Below are 14,954 nucleotides of genomic sequence, written 5' to 3'. Positions count from 1 at the left end.
GGGGAGGGGGCCAAACAGTAAGGTCAGTGGTTCCATCAGATTAGGGGAGAATGGGGAAGGAAATCAGCTGCGTGCTTTCAAAGGAACCATCTGGGCATTTCCCTGAAGTGATTTAGTCAAATCACAGAAAACCTAAAGCGGGATGGCCGGACATGGGCTTGAACTGTCATCCTCCTGAAAGCGAGTCCAGTGTGCTCAGTAAAAGAAAAGTGTAAATTTTGCTGATGACCCAAATGTACTAATCAAGGATTAAAATTCTACCTTAGGAGACACAGCTCAAATTATAGGTGAACAGGCCTACTAGTTCTTCACAGCTAACAATTTAAGTCTTACGTTTCATCAGCGTCTATATCATACTCTGCAACCCACCTGATGATGTGTGGTGGAGGGTACTTCTGGTACCATTAACTGGTTCCCGTGCTTGTTCCAGATACGAATGGTGCACAGGAAGAGTGTTTGTTAATAAAACTCTGTACTAGCTCTAATTTCCTGAATTTTTTCATTGTAGTCTTTTATGAGATGTGTGAGAAAGTAATATGTTGTCCAAATCTTCCCAGAGAGTACTCTCTTGAAATTTCAATTGTAATGCCTCTCTTGTTGTGTCTGAGTAACCAATCCCTTGATGAAATGCTCCACTCTTAATTGGATCTTGTCTCTCTCTCTCTCTCTCTCTCTCTCTCTCTCTCTCTCTCTCTCTCTCCCCCTCCTATCAGTCCTACCATATAAGGGTCCCAGATTGGTGAACAGTACTCAAGAATTGGTCAAACAAGTGTCTTGTAGGCCACTTCTTTCATGGATGAGTTACATTTCCTTAAGATTCTTCCTGTGAATCTCAATCTGACCTAGATATCTTATGCTATATACTGTTTATAGCAATATGTCATCAATGGTGTAGTTGTACAGTAGTAGATTTCTTTTCCTATGTATGCACAATATGTTGCATTATTCACATTCAGGGCCAATTGCCAGAGACTGCGCCATTCATCAATCTTCTGTAGATCATTTTGCAAATCGATACTGACTTCAGGTGTTGCTACTTTCTTATAGGCAACCACATCGTCTGCAAGCAGTCTTAAGAGCTTCCAGTGCTTTTTCCTAGGTCATTTATATACATTGTATACATTAACAGTCCTATGACACTTCATTGGGGTCCTCAGGAAAATCTATAGTTCTTGTTCTGTTAAGAGTGAGATGTTGCTACAAGGAAGTCCTGAATCCAGTTGCAAATCTGGTCCAATTCTCAGTAAGCTCATATTTTTTTCATTAAAAGGCACTGCGGGATGGTGTCAAATGCCTTTCTCAAGTCAAGGAACATGGCATCAACATAAGCACTGATATCTGCAACATTGTGGAGCTCACAGAAGAACAGAATGAACTGAGTTTTGCAAGATCTCTGTTTGCAGAATCCACATTGATTTTTATAGAGGAGATTTTTATTCTCCAAAACATCATAATTCTTGATTGTAAACATGTTCTGTAATTCTACAAGAGATTGATGTCAATGATATAGGTCTGCAATTATGTGCATCTGTCCTATGATCCACCTTGGAAATGGGAATGACCTGCAATATTTTCCAGTTGCTCCAGTGAACTGCAATAACCTGCTGCTAGAAAGAGAATAATTTCTTGTGCATAACCTTTGGAAAACCTTACATGTATCTCATCTAGTTGTGATGCCATACCTCTACTAAGCAATTTTTAGTTACGTTTCTGTCCTGCGACTGGCTATCTCAATATCTGCTATTTCAACATTTGTACAGTGATTGAAAGGAGGGACCATATTACAGTCTTCTGCAATGAAACAGTTTCAGAAGACTGAATTGAGTAATTTGGCCTTCTCTCAGTTATCTCCTGTTTCAGTGGCTATATGGTTACTGAGTGCTGGAATAGATAATTTTGACCCACTTACTGATTTTAAGTAAGACCAAAATCTCTTAGGGTTTTCAGTCAGATTGGTTGACAAAATTTTTTACTTTCAGACATTCTCTCATTGATCTTCTTACTCTCTTAATCTCAGATACACTGATATTATTTAAGGTCAAGCAAGCAAAAAGGATCTGGTAGTACCAAAGGCAGTCATTAATGGTAATACAATAAATTCCTTTGGGGCAGCTAGATAACAATTTAACCCATTACATTCTAAATTATTTTACACTTTAATTTTGAGCTGCAAATTAGTCAAAATCATTTCTTAGCCATTTTAACAAGTTTTCATCGCATTTATTTGATTTCTCCTCTCAGATTAAAATTTGAGGAATTTCAGATTTAGAAGATATTCAACTTCTCATTGGCTCAACATTTTATTCAACTCTTATTTCAAATATTGTTGAGAGTGTAGGCATTTTAATATTCCAAACAAGACTTTCCAAATGAATTGCAACTGAAATAATTTCACTGACAGAAATGTTACATTCAAAGGCAAAATTAGTCTACTTTTTGGTATGGAATATTCTCAGACATTTAACATCTAAGCCGGCCGGGGTGGCCGAGCAGTTCTAGGTACTAAAGTCTGGAACCGCGCGGCTGCTACGGTCGCAGGCTCGAAACCTGCCTTGGGAATGGATATGTGTGATGTCCTTAGGTTAGTTAGGTTTAAGTAGTTCTGACTTCTAGGGGACTGATGACCTTAGCAGTCAAGTCCCATAGTGCTCAGAGCCATTTAACATGTAAAGTGATATCGCATTTACTGCAATATAGTTATGGTGTAGCTGTGCACATTTTGTTTGGCATCTTCTTTGTTTATTTCACTTGGATATAAGGTGTCTCCTTCCATTGTACTTTACAATTGTAGGTATGTTCATACGAGATGCAGTCAATAGTTGTTGAAGGTCTCCCTGGTGCTCTTTGGTCATAAAGTCCTTTCTTCAAATATGTAATGGCATTCTGTCTTCTCCAGTCTTTCATAGTTATAGAATTTTTCCCATGAATCATGTTACAAAGACTGTGAATTCACAACAGCCATGCTTAGCTCGGCTAAACAAATGTCAGTACCACTTCTTTCCCTTTATGCTAATGAAATGTTTTTCTAGGAGCCGGTCATGATGATTGAAACTCCCATACAGTTATTGTTATTACTAGCTTAGTGCCTGCTGCTTCACTCATGTAGCCTGCAGAATTTTTTTTCTTTATTATTAAATCGAATTTTTACATTGTTCACAAATTACAACACCTCCTAAGCTTTTCATGCAAATTAAGGCCATGTAAGCATGGTCTTTTTCAAATGTACTTCTGACAAAAAATGATTCTGGTAGCTGTTCCTCAAAGTTTTTGTTAATCATACTTCGTGTGGAGATATTTTCTTAGCAACTTCATCCTCTCACAAATACTTCTTTATATCTAACTGAGAAGTAAAATTTTAGTTTGCATAAATTTAGCTGTAAAACTTTTTTAATCTAAAAATATTTTCTTAAAAATTATCATGTCCTATTACTCTTCCTTAGGAGTCGAATTCCAGAAACACTGAAACAAGTATTTTTTTTATTTCTATCTAAAAAGTCAGATACCAGTTGTCACAGATGCAGCCTTAAAAATCGTTTGGTAGCTCTTTAGTGATTATTTTACTTTCAAAATCTTTACCCACTGTTTTACCCCCTTAGTGATTGGATTTCCAAAAATGCTGAAACACTTATTTTTTCTTTTCTGTCAGAGAAACCAAATACGTTTTTTCAGTTCTAGCTTCAAATTTCCCTTAAAGTCACTTATGTTCAAAAAGTCTTTTATCCCCTATTTCAGCACTGTAGGAGTGGAATTTCGGACAGTCCCTTCTTAAATGATGCCTACAGTATAAGATACACACCCTCCTCAAATTTCAAGTTTCTATCCTTTGCACTTTGGCCTGGACAGTGATGTGTCAGTGAATCACTGTGACCCTATTTCAGCCCCTTGCAGGTTTGAATTTCCAAAAACAATGAAGAACATGTTTTTTCATCTCTAACTGAGAAGCCAAACCACCTGTTTTCGAAGACTTTGCTTCAAAAAAGTATTTGCAATGAAATATTTTTGTAAAACATTTCACACCACTTACAGGTTGAATTTCCAAAAAATTGACATGTGTATGTTTCATTTCTAACAGAGATGCAAAATACATGTTTTGAGTCCCAGATAGACACAACAAAAAGACTGTCGCAAAATAAGCTTCCGGCCAATAAGGCAAATACACACACACACACACACACACACACACACACACACACACACACACACACACACACACACTCTCTCTCTCTCTCTCTCTCTCTCTCTCTCTCTCTCTCTCTCTCTCTCTCTCCCCCTCTGTGTGTGTGTGTGTGTGTGTGTGTGTGTGTGTGTGTGTGTGTGTGTGTGTGTGTGTGGCAGCTGAAGCCACTCTACGAACAGCAGCAGCAGTACATGATGGGAGAGGTAACTGGGTGGGCGTAAAGAGGAGGCTGGGCCGGGGAGGGGGAGGGAGAGAAGAGTAGGGTGGGGGACAGTGAAGTAATGTTGGGGAGCCTGCAGGGACAAGGTGGAGAGAGGGTAGGGCAGCTAGTAGCAGCTGGGAGGTTAGACGGAGCGTGGTGGAGAGATGGTGGTTGTGGAGGGGCAGAAAAGGAGAGAAGTAAAAAGTGCTGGAATGGGAACAGTGAAGGGGTGATGGGTGAGAATGAGAACAATGACTAACAAAGGTTGAGGCCAGGAGGATTACAGGAACGTAGGATATATTTCAGGGAGAGTTCCCATCTGACAAATCAGAAAAGATGGTGTTGATGGGAAGGATCCATATGGCACAGGCTGTGAAGCAGTCATTGAAATGAAGGATATCAAATTTGATAGTGTGTTCAGCAACAGGATGATCCTGTTGTTTCTTGACCACAAATTGTCAGTGGCCATTGATGAGGACAGACAACTTGTTGGTTGTCATGTCAACATAGAAAGCAGCACAGTGGTTTGCAGCTTAGCTTGTAGATCATTTGACTGGTTCACAGATAACCCTGTCATTGTTGGGGTAGGTGATATTTGTGACTGGACTGTAATAGGAGGTAGTGGAAGGCTGTATGGGACAGGTCTTGCATAGGTCTATTACAGGGATATAATCCATGAGGTAAGGGGTTGGGAGCAGGGGTTGTATAGGTATGGATGAGTAAACCATGTAGGTTCAGTGGACAGCAAAATACGTTGTGAGAGGGGTGGAAGGATAGTGGAAAGGACATTTCTCATTTCAGGGCATTATGAGAGGTAGTCAAAACCCTGGCAGAGAGTGTAATTCAGTTGCTCCAATGCTGAAACTCAATTACAAAGGGGATGCTCTTCTGTAGCCGTACGGTGAGACTTCTGGAGGTGGTGGGTGACTGGAAAGATAAAGAATGGAAGATTTCTTTATGGTATGAAGTTGGGAGGATAATTATGACCTGTAAAGGCCACTCTGAAATGTTCTGTATATTTCGAGAGGGATCGCTCATCACTGCAGATGTGACGACCACACCAAGTTTGATACGGATAGAGGTAGTGATGTAGCCATCTTTGAGGCGGAGGTCAACATCTAGCAAAGTGGTTTGTTGATTTGATTAGGACCAGGTGAAGTGGATGTCGGAGAAGCTGTTGAGGCTCTGGAGGAATGTGGATAGGGTGTCCTCACCCTCGATCCAGATCGCAAAGATATCTCCTAGACCAACACCTGCAGCAGCCTATTACCCGGAACATAGCCTCCATATAAAAGATACCAACCATGCCCTCCACCAACTCTTCACAGTTCCTGTCCTTTACCACGCAGTGCCTGCTCATCACTATTGACGCTGCCTCTTTTTACACTAACATCACCTGTGTCTTACCACTATTCAACGCTACCTCTCCCAATGCCTGGTACATTATAAGCCAAAAACCTCCTTCCTGGTCACCATGACCAAATATATCCTCACCTGTAATTACTTCTCCTTTGAAGTCATGACCTACAGACAAATCCAGCGTATGGCTATGGGCACCCACATGGTACCATCCTAAACCAACCTATTCATGGGCAATCTAGAGGAATCCCTCAGAAACACCCAGAATCCTAAACCCCTTACCTGTTTAGTTGCAATCTGGACAGAGGGCGAGGACACCCTATTCACATTCCTCCAGAACCTCAACAGCTTCTCCCCCATTCCCTTCACATGGTCTTACTCAACCCAACAAGCCACCATTCTAGATGTTGAACTCCACCTTAAAGACGGCTACAGCAGTACCTCCATCCATATTAAACATACTAATCACCAGCAATACCTCCACTTTGACAGCTGCCACCCATTCCATACGAAGAAGTCCCTTCCATACAGCCTAGCCACTCATGGTTATTGCATCTGTAGTGACGAGTGGTCCCTCTTGAAATATACTGAGGTTCTCACTGAGTCCTTTACAGACCGCAATTATCCTCCCAACACTGTACAAAAACAAATCTCCCGTGCCTTATCTTTCCAGTCATCCACCACCTCCCAAAGTCTCACTGTCCAGCCACAGAGGAGCATTCCCCTATTCCCCTCATAACTCAGTGCCACCTATGACTGGAGCAACTGAATCACATTCTCTGCCATTGTTTCAACTACCTCTTGTCGTGCACTGAAATGAGAAATGTCCTGCCCACAATCCTTCCACCTCTTTCACAGTGGTATTCCGCCACCCACTCCAACCTACACAGTATACTCGTCCATCCGTACACAAACCCTGCTCCCAATCCCTTAACTCATGGCTCGTACCCCTGTAATAGAGCTAGATGCAAGACCTGTCTCGTACATACTCCCACTCCCACCTACTCCAATCTGGTCACTAACATCACCTATCCCATCAAAGGCAGGGCTACCTGTGAAACCAGTCATATTTGATTTACAAGTTAAGCTGCAACCACTGTGCTGCATTCTATGTAGGCATGACAACCAACAAGCTGTCTGTCCGCATGAATGGCCATCGACAAACTGTGGCCTAAAAACAAGTGCATCACCCCACTGCAGTACATGCTGCCAAACATGATATCCCTCATCTCAATGACTGCTTTACAACTTGTGCGATATGGATCCTTCCCACCAGCACCAGCTTTTGTGAATTGTGCAGGTGGGAACTTTCCTTGCAATACATCCCACATTCCCGTAACCCTCCTGGTCTCAAGCTTTGTTAGTCACTGTCCTCACCCATCCAGCCCCCTCCCTGTTCTCATTCCAGGACTACACAGCTGTCATTTCACCACCACAGCCAGACTTTTAAGTTCTTTTTATTTCTCTCCTTTCTGCTACTTACCCCCTCTGCCCCCCCCCTCCCCACCTTTTTTCCTGCCCTCTGTCTAAACTGCACCACTTCACTGTCCGCCACCCGCACCATACCATCCCTCACCCCCTCCGCCCCAGCGTCCTCCTTTCCCCCACCCACTTGCCACTCCCATCATGCACTGGTGCTGCTGCTCGCAGTCTGGTTTCAGTTGTCTGAGACTGCAGATGTGTGTGCAAGTTGCATTTGCATGCCTGTGTGTATGTGTGTCTATTGCTAACAAAGGCCTTAATGGCTGAAAGCTGTAATTGTGTGACTCTTTTTGTTGTGCATATCGCGACTCAGCATCTCCACTATATGATGAGTAGTAACTTTCAGTCTCTAATATTGTTACATTCCATCCTTGATTTTCCATTGTTTGTTTCTCATAATATTGTTGCATTCTGTCCTGGATTTTCCACTGTTTGATTCAAATACAACTTTTCATAGATATAGCTTCAAAAATGCTTGCACAACAAAATATTTCCATAAAAACTTTATCCCTCATTGCACCCCATAGGGGTTGAATTTCCAAAAGCAGCAAAACATTTTTTTAAATTTCTAAGTCAGAAGCCAAATTTAAATTTTTGTAAATTTAGCTTTAAAAATGCTATCATAATAAAATATTTTCATAAAAAAATCTCATCACCTATTTCACACCCGTAGGGTTTGAACTTTCAAAAACAATGAAACATATTTGTTTAATTTCTAATTGCGGAGCAAAATTTAAATTTTCATTCATTTAGCTTTAAAATGCTTTCATTAGACAATATTTTCATAAAAAAATCTCATCCCTGTTTCGCCCCCTGTAGGATTCGATTTGCAGAATACTGAAACACTTTTTCTTTTACTGAAGAGCCAAATACCAGTGTTCATAAATGTGGTTTTAAAAATATTGTATAGTTCTTTAATAATGATATATTTTCAAAAAAAACTTTCAATCACATAGGGTTAAATTTCCAAAAATGCTGGAAAATGTATTTCTTTATTTCTGACCGAGAGACCAAACACAAATTTTCGTATGCCTGGCTTCAAAATTGCCTTAATAGTGACATTTTAAAAATAGCCTTCAGCCTCCCTCAGAGTTGGAATTTTGAAAAATCAATTCTTAAATGACACCTATGGTATAGGTTCCACACATTGTTCAAATTTAAAGTTTCTGTCCTTTATGCAGTTTGGGCTGGGTGGTGATAAGTCAGTCTGTCAGTCAGCACATTGCCTTTCATGTATAGATATGAAGACATGCTGGCTGCTCAATCTGAATCACTTCCTTCTTTTTCGTACAGAATCCTTTTAACTTTTGCTATATACTGAATGTTGTCAAAATTTGTGCGCATTGAAACACATCTGTTGTCATTCCACTTGGCAACTGCTATTTCATTCTTCTTGTCAAATTTATTGTCATGATAGCCCCTTTCTTTCTTTTGTATTTCCTTGCATGGCTTCAAAGGACACTCCAGTTCTCCTCTCCCTTACTTTTACGCTGGCTCTGAAACACCTCTCTTTCAATACTTTAAGCAATATTGTAAAGAAATCATTGATGTGTGGAGAATTAAAGTTAGCTAATGTATTGAGCACAACTCATTCACCTAAAGGAATAGCTTATGAAGCAAGAGGAAGATTTTTTTCCACAGTCACTTCCACTTGGTGCCCAAAGATTATACTCAAAGCATATAAGCTTTCGTTTTATGAATTACTTTAGGCTGCGATGCCTATAACACCTTACTGTAATTTTTTCTATAGATAACGCAGCATGAAATGTTTCCCATTTTTTTAAATTTTCATTTATCTCATCGAATAACAACCTGATTTTGAAGAATTTGTCATGTGTGTTCTAGTTTTGCTTTCTTGTCTTGAAATTGATCAAAAAAACCTGCTCCTACTCACAGCAGTTTTACCCAATGATATTCCTAAGTCTCCATCATCTGCCCAATAATATTTCTGACTCGGTAAAGTTTGACAGCCACTCAAAATTAGAAACTCATGAAAACTCTTATGTTATCGGGCATTATGGTAAATGAGCATTTTGCTTGATTCGGTTGCATAACAAACTGTTTCTTCACAAATCATTTTATGAACATCATCTGTGAAAAACTGTTCAAAAATTTCAGCGACGTTAGAGTAAAAATTTTTTTGCTTCGGTACCTATAAATTTTGATTTATTTTCTTGTCTGTTAGTTCATAAAAGCAGGATGGTACAGCATTAGACCATACTGGAGCATATCTCTTTATTTTCTTTCAAGGCTGTTCACTGGATTGAAATTCAAAACTCCCATCTTTTTGTTTTCAGCCAGATGTCTTTGAAATACCTCATGGTCAAGATACTGCAACAAATACTGTTGAAATACAGTCTTTTCATCATCAAGTGCTTCTTCATCCCTTAAATATGGCATGGGTAATCTTTGGTGACCCACATGCTTTGGTGAACCATAGAAGTCAAAACTATAGCATCTGTGAAATTAATGTTGAATGGGTAATGCAACAATATCAAAGGCATCTCCTTCCCAAGATATCACACCAACAAATTATGCCTCAAAACATGTGTTTTTAAGAGTTTATTCATTTTATGTTCATCTGAAATTTCTTCTGCAGACCAGATTGAATGCAGTTGCCCAACCGTGGGTTAGGTCAACAAAACTGGATGGCAGTGTTAGTATGTCACCATCAATTTATGGTGGCATCTGGGATTCTACTGGTTTCTCTAAAGTAATAAAAATGTTACTGTTCAGTTCTATATTTTTTCTTTCTCTTATCCATTGATATGATATAACACACCCAGGTTTTTTTTTTTAAAATTATAATCAAGTATAGATTTATTCTCTTGCATGTAAATTGTTAATAGTCAGTCCCAGAATGCTCATTCAAGAAAACTATTTAGAAATTGCTAATATGAATGGAAAAAATTTAAACTTAAAAATTACTTAAAAATTACACATCCATTATAAAAGTACAAGTTCAAATTATTATATAAATAATTAATAGCTTACTGGTTTTTGTAAAAGAGTAATGTAATTAAATGATTACTGCACACTAGGCATGAACCAACTAACTCCAACATACACTTCTGAATAACTGAAGAATTTTAGAAATAGATTTGATCGCACATTATTAGCATACAACATTTTATGTTTGGTCTGTTCCCCAAATTCTGCTTGTGACATAAAATATCTTTCATGCCAGTTGGCCATCTGGTACAGTAATTGTATGTAGAATATTTGAATTAAAAGCAAGTCTTAGCTGTATTTGATTAACAATGCATTTCACCTGTGTTGGACATCTTCAATAATAATCTAAAATAACTTGAAACGTAATTGAGATGTTTATTGGTGGTTTTTATCTAAATGTTTGTTAAGTCAGAATATTTTCAGTGTTTGTTTTCAGCAGTCTGTGTGTAACTAATTTAATCTAGTAAACGTGCATCAGTAGCCATGTGGATTCCACAGCAGAAGGTGCAAGGTGATCTATCAGACACGTGCCATTGCAGTTGTGCGGCTATCGCAAATGTTACATGTGCAATACTGAAAAATGCTTGGAGTGAAGGGGTATATACATTAGATGTCTTTCACCCCATTAATGGTGTGCTTATCGAGGTGTATTAGATGTGTAAAAAAATTTTTTTTTGGGTTACCATACTTGTAGAAACATACCATCATTAAATATCTCAATTACTTTTCAAGTTATTACATTTGATAATATTACATGTTTAACCTGAACACCCTGCACTTATGCAGCAGATGCAAGCACTAAGCAAACTGTGTAAAGAAGATAATAGGACTTCTTACAGAGGGCTCTATAAGGATCTTGGAATTATTACGTTCACTACCCATTACATATGCTGTGTAATGCGTTTTGTTGCTCACGATAAAAATCATTTTCTGCTGAACTGTGATTTGCTCTATTACAGTAAAAGACATAAAAATAACATTCGTGTAGAGTTTGCCTGCTTGTCTAGAGTTCAGATTGAAGTTATATTGATACAAAGGTGTTCAACAAGGTCCCATCCAACATAAAGTAAGAAATTAGGAATCACAACCAATACGAAAGAAAACTAAAAGTGTACCTCATTATCCATTTTTTCTACATGTCAGCTGAATATCTAGATTCAGGGACTGAAACATTCTGCTAGCTACACAGCACAGAGCAACAATCAATGTAAGCCGCATCACAAGCAGTGTACACTATCGACAAGCCTGAGTGTTTACAGGTGTCGGTTACTATTTCTTTTAAAAATACCAAACTAATAAAGTAAATATTAAGTTTTTAATGGAAGATAAACACCAGTAGCTTTTTTCAGGGTTGTTTCATCGTTAATTTACTGTGTTACATTAAGCTGACATTAGTACAAGTAGAGCACCTGACAAAAACGTGAAACACCTAGGAAGGGAGGTCAGAAGGAAACGAATTGAAACTTCATGGATCGAGAGGGTATCTGATGTTCTTTCAGTGATTACAGAATGGAGTAAAACTTAACAAGGAATTTATCAGTATGACATTGCACTCGGTCTGCGCAGGACGCATGTACTGACTGGTCGGGAAAGGTATTAAATGGGTGTATCAGAGGTGAACTGGCCCACAACTGTTGTAACTGGTCCTTCATATCCTGTATACTGGCACTGGGGTAGTGTTGATATCCGAGCTGGTCCAACGTGTGCCAAACTGGGGAACCTTCTGGTCGTGGAAGTACCTCTACTTTGTGCAGACAGTTCTGCCACATGTCGACAAGCACTGTGTCTGTCGAAAAATGGCACCACTGTACTGTCACACGAGTGGTAACACGTGAGGATGCGGGATGTCCGTGATGTACTGTTGTGAAATTGGAGTCACCACAGTCACTGCCAGCTGTGACCTGAAGTTGTGCCCGACGACTCCCGACATTACGAAACCGAGAGTAACACTGCTTCGACTCTCCGACACGTCGGAAGAATGGGGCCTCTCCCCAGGTCCCTGTCACATGCCCTGATGATGATCGTCCAGAGTAGTGCAGAATTGCAATTCATTGCTCAACTCAATATGATGCCTTTCATCATCAGTCCACTCTTCCTGGTTGCAGCATCACTCCAGATGCAGCTATTTTTGAGTTGTGATGGTAATGGCAGCATGTGCCATGCTATAGTGGACAACCTAATGGTCTGTGGGTATTATCGTATCATTGAAAATAGCAGTACAAGGGGATCTGCAGGTTATCTATACACATTTGTGGATTCGGAGAATGGCGTCTACATTCATTCGTTCACTCACTGTGTTCTGTAGATTCTATCGAGAAAGAGAGCTTTAAGGGATACGGAGCGAGTTGAGGTATACACTTGCAAATGACAGGCAACACGTACAAATAGAACACATACTTTGTATTAATCATAAACTATCACTGTGCTTTTTAGCACTACACTGCCGGAAGTGTGACACACACAAAAGACACGGTCGGATGTCAATTAGAATTGCTATTCTCCGTGACAGGTAGACTAGTGTTGTTCACTTTTTGTGTCGTTACTGGGCCTGGTCAGGCACAGAAGGAGCACGAGGATTGTCGTATGACGAGTGACGACAGTGAGGTGCCGCATATCTATGAGAGACAGCATTGTCGGCACCTGACAGACTTCAAAAGACACCTCTTTCCGGGTTTCCATTTGGCTGACTGGTCAATTTGTGCACTATTGACATTTGTTGGGCATTCAGGCATTACAGTGGCCCGATATCAGACTGCTGGGAACGTGAGGGTAGGGGTATTCATTGTCGAGGTTCAGGTCGACCTCGTCTGACTGACACGGAGGGGGGTCAGTATGTTGTCCACTGAGCACCTGCCATCTGAGAAGGAGTAATAGCCTCCTCACTACGTTTTGTGTTGTCGTGCACCATCGGTCAGAAATTAGCAGCAGCTGGACTAGGGAATTACAGTCTCGAGTGTAGACTGCTGTTAACAACTTGACACTAATATCTGTGCGGGAAAGGTTCCATTGCAGGGAAGCACAAGTTGCTAATGAAATGGTGTCACATTATGTTCGGTATAAATTGAGGTGGTGCACTACTCGAGAAGACTTGTCAGCAGTTAGTATGGCAGGGACCTGAGGAGAAGTCTCACTCTCGTAACATTTTAGTGCAGCACAGCAGTGTCGGTGTCACGGTGTCGGGACCCACTGGGTACGACTCTAGGTCACAGCAGGAATGATCAAGGGAAATTTGACAACACAAAAGTATGTCACGGACGTCCTGCATCCTCGTGTGTCACCTCTCGTGTGACAGTATTGTGATGCCATTCTTCAACAGGATAATGCTCACCTGCACACGGCACGTATCTCACGAACTGTCTGCACAGTGTTGTCGCGTTCTCGTGGGCAGCAAGATCTCCAGATCTGTCCCCAATAGAACACATCTGGTACCATTCCAGATATCAACTACGTCCCAGTTGATATCCGAGAAATCGAGGACAACTCACAACAGTTGTGGGCCAGCTTACCTCGAGAGAGGATAAAATCGCCTTATGACATCGTCCCAGGTAAACTAAGTATGCTTCCAGGGCAGAGGTGGTGCAACTTCCTACTAATAAGTGGATTTGTACTACCAAGTTCTTTGTAAACTTGGCAGTGTTTTGTAATTGCTGAAATAACATTAGCTACCCTGTTGAGCTGTAAAGTTTCATTTCTTTTTCTTCCTCCTTTCTGGGTGCTTCAGGCTTTTGTCAGGTATTGTATGTAATTTAGAGAAGTGTGTATAGGGAAGAAAGAACCAAATGGCACAGATTGTGAAGCAGCCATTGAAATTTTTGTTCTTAGCGGCACGTTTTGCCGACAGAAGATCACTTTAGCTCTCAGCTACAATTTTTCGTTGGACATTCGTTCAGTAGAACAGCTAGTTAGTGGTTATGTCTCCATAAAATTCGGTTCAGAAGTTATGATACTGTTAACTTGTCATATGACTGCATTCACAGATAATCCTGTCTCTGATAGGGTAGGACATGCCTGTGAAAAGACTGTAATAGGATCTACCAGGTAGGTATACAGGGCAGGTCACACTCTCATGTCTTCCACAGGAAGATGTCCCATATTGTGAGGAGTTGTAACAGACACATTTTTACTAGGTGGCACACGCAATCAAATGTCGACATTAAAATCTCCGAATATACCAGTGAGAGTGATGAGATGATGTATTTATGTTCAATTTTGATAATTATACAACCATTGAAATTGTTCAGTAATTGGTTATTTCTCTTTGGCTTAGTGGCTTTGGTGTTATAATAATTGTGCCTTTTACAGAAACAGAAGGAGATGAAGAGGAAAGAACAGATGGCTTATGAAAAGAAGACAGGTTTCCACATGAAGGTGGGGGTCACACAGACACAAGTGGTTTCTGAGGTCACAGAGACAATTACTGTACTACCACATGCTATTAACAACCAGGCCCGTGGCAAGCCACGCATCATCGGTGGTGGTTTCAGCATGGATGCTCACTCCAGAAGGCAAACGTGCTAGAGTATTTATTCAGTTTTTGCATTTGTAATGTTGGAATAAATAGTAATACTATATAGTGTATGGGTCACGTAACTAATTGATAAACTTTGTATCTACATTATACACTGCTGGAAAAAAAATGCAACACCCTCCAGAACAACAAGGTCTTTTGCTGACAAGTGAAGTGATAGCCCGAGCCTCTTTGAGAATGTCCACATCGTACAAAACCCAGTTCACACTTTTCTCATGTGACATACTGAAAGCTTTGGATCGAGACAGTCAGGT

At 40.2% G+C, this 14,954-nt stretch overlaps 1 protein-coding gene across 1 annotated transcript in view; it reads left to right on the top strand.

The window, feature by feature from the left end:
- The window catches only part of LOC126425216 (cilia- and flagella-associated protein 58-like), a gene marked incomplete at its 5' end in the record, with an annotated part of 256,944 nt that extends 242,254 nt beyond the window's left edge, over positions 1–14,690 (top strand). Inside the window, one exon of the mRNA XM_050088172.1 lies at positions 14,475–14,690. Coding sequence (XP_049944129.1) covers positions 14,475–14,690 — 216 coding nt within the window. The remainder of the gene's footprint in view (positions 1–14,474) is intronic.
- Between the last annotated feature and the right edge of the window lie 264 nt (positions 14,691–14,954).

The sequence above is a fragment of the Schistocerca serialis genome, chromosome 10 (genome assembly GCF_023864345.2).
Source record: "Schistocerca serialis cubense isolate TAMUIC-IGC-003099 chromosome 10, iqSchSeri2.2, whole genome shotgun sequence".
Classification (NCBI taxonomy): Eukaryota; Metazoa; Arthropoda; class Insecta; order Orthoptera; family Acrididae; genus Schistocerca; species Schistocerca serialis.
The sequence above is the reverse complement of the archived record's forward strand: the minus strand, read 5'-3'. Positions and strand labels throughout refer to the sequence as shown.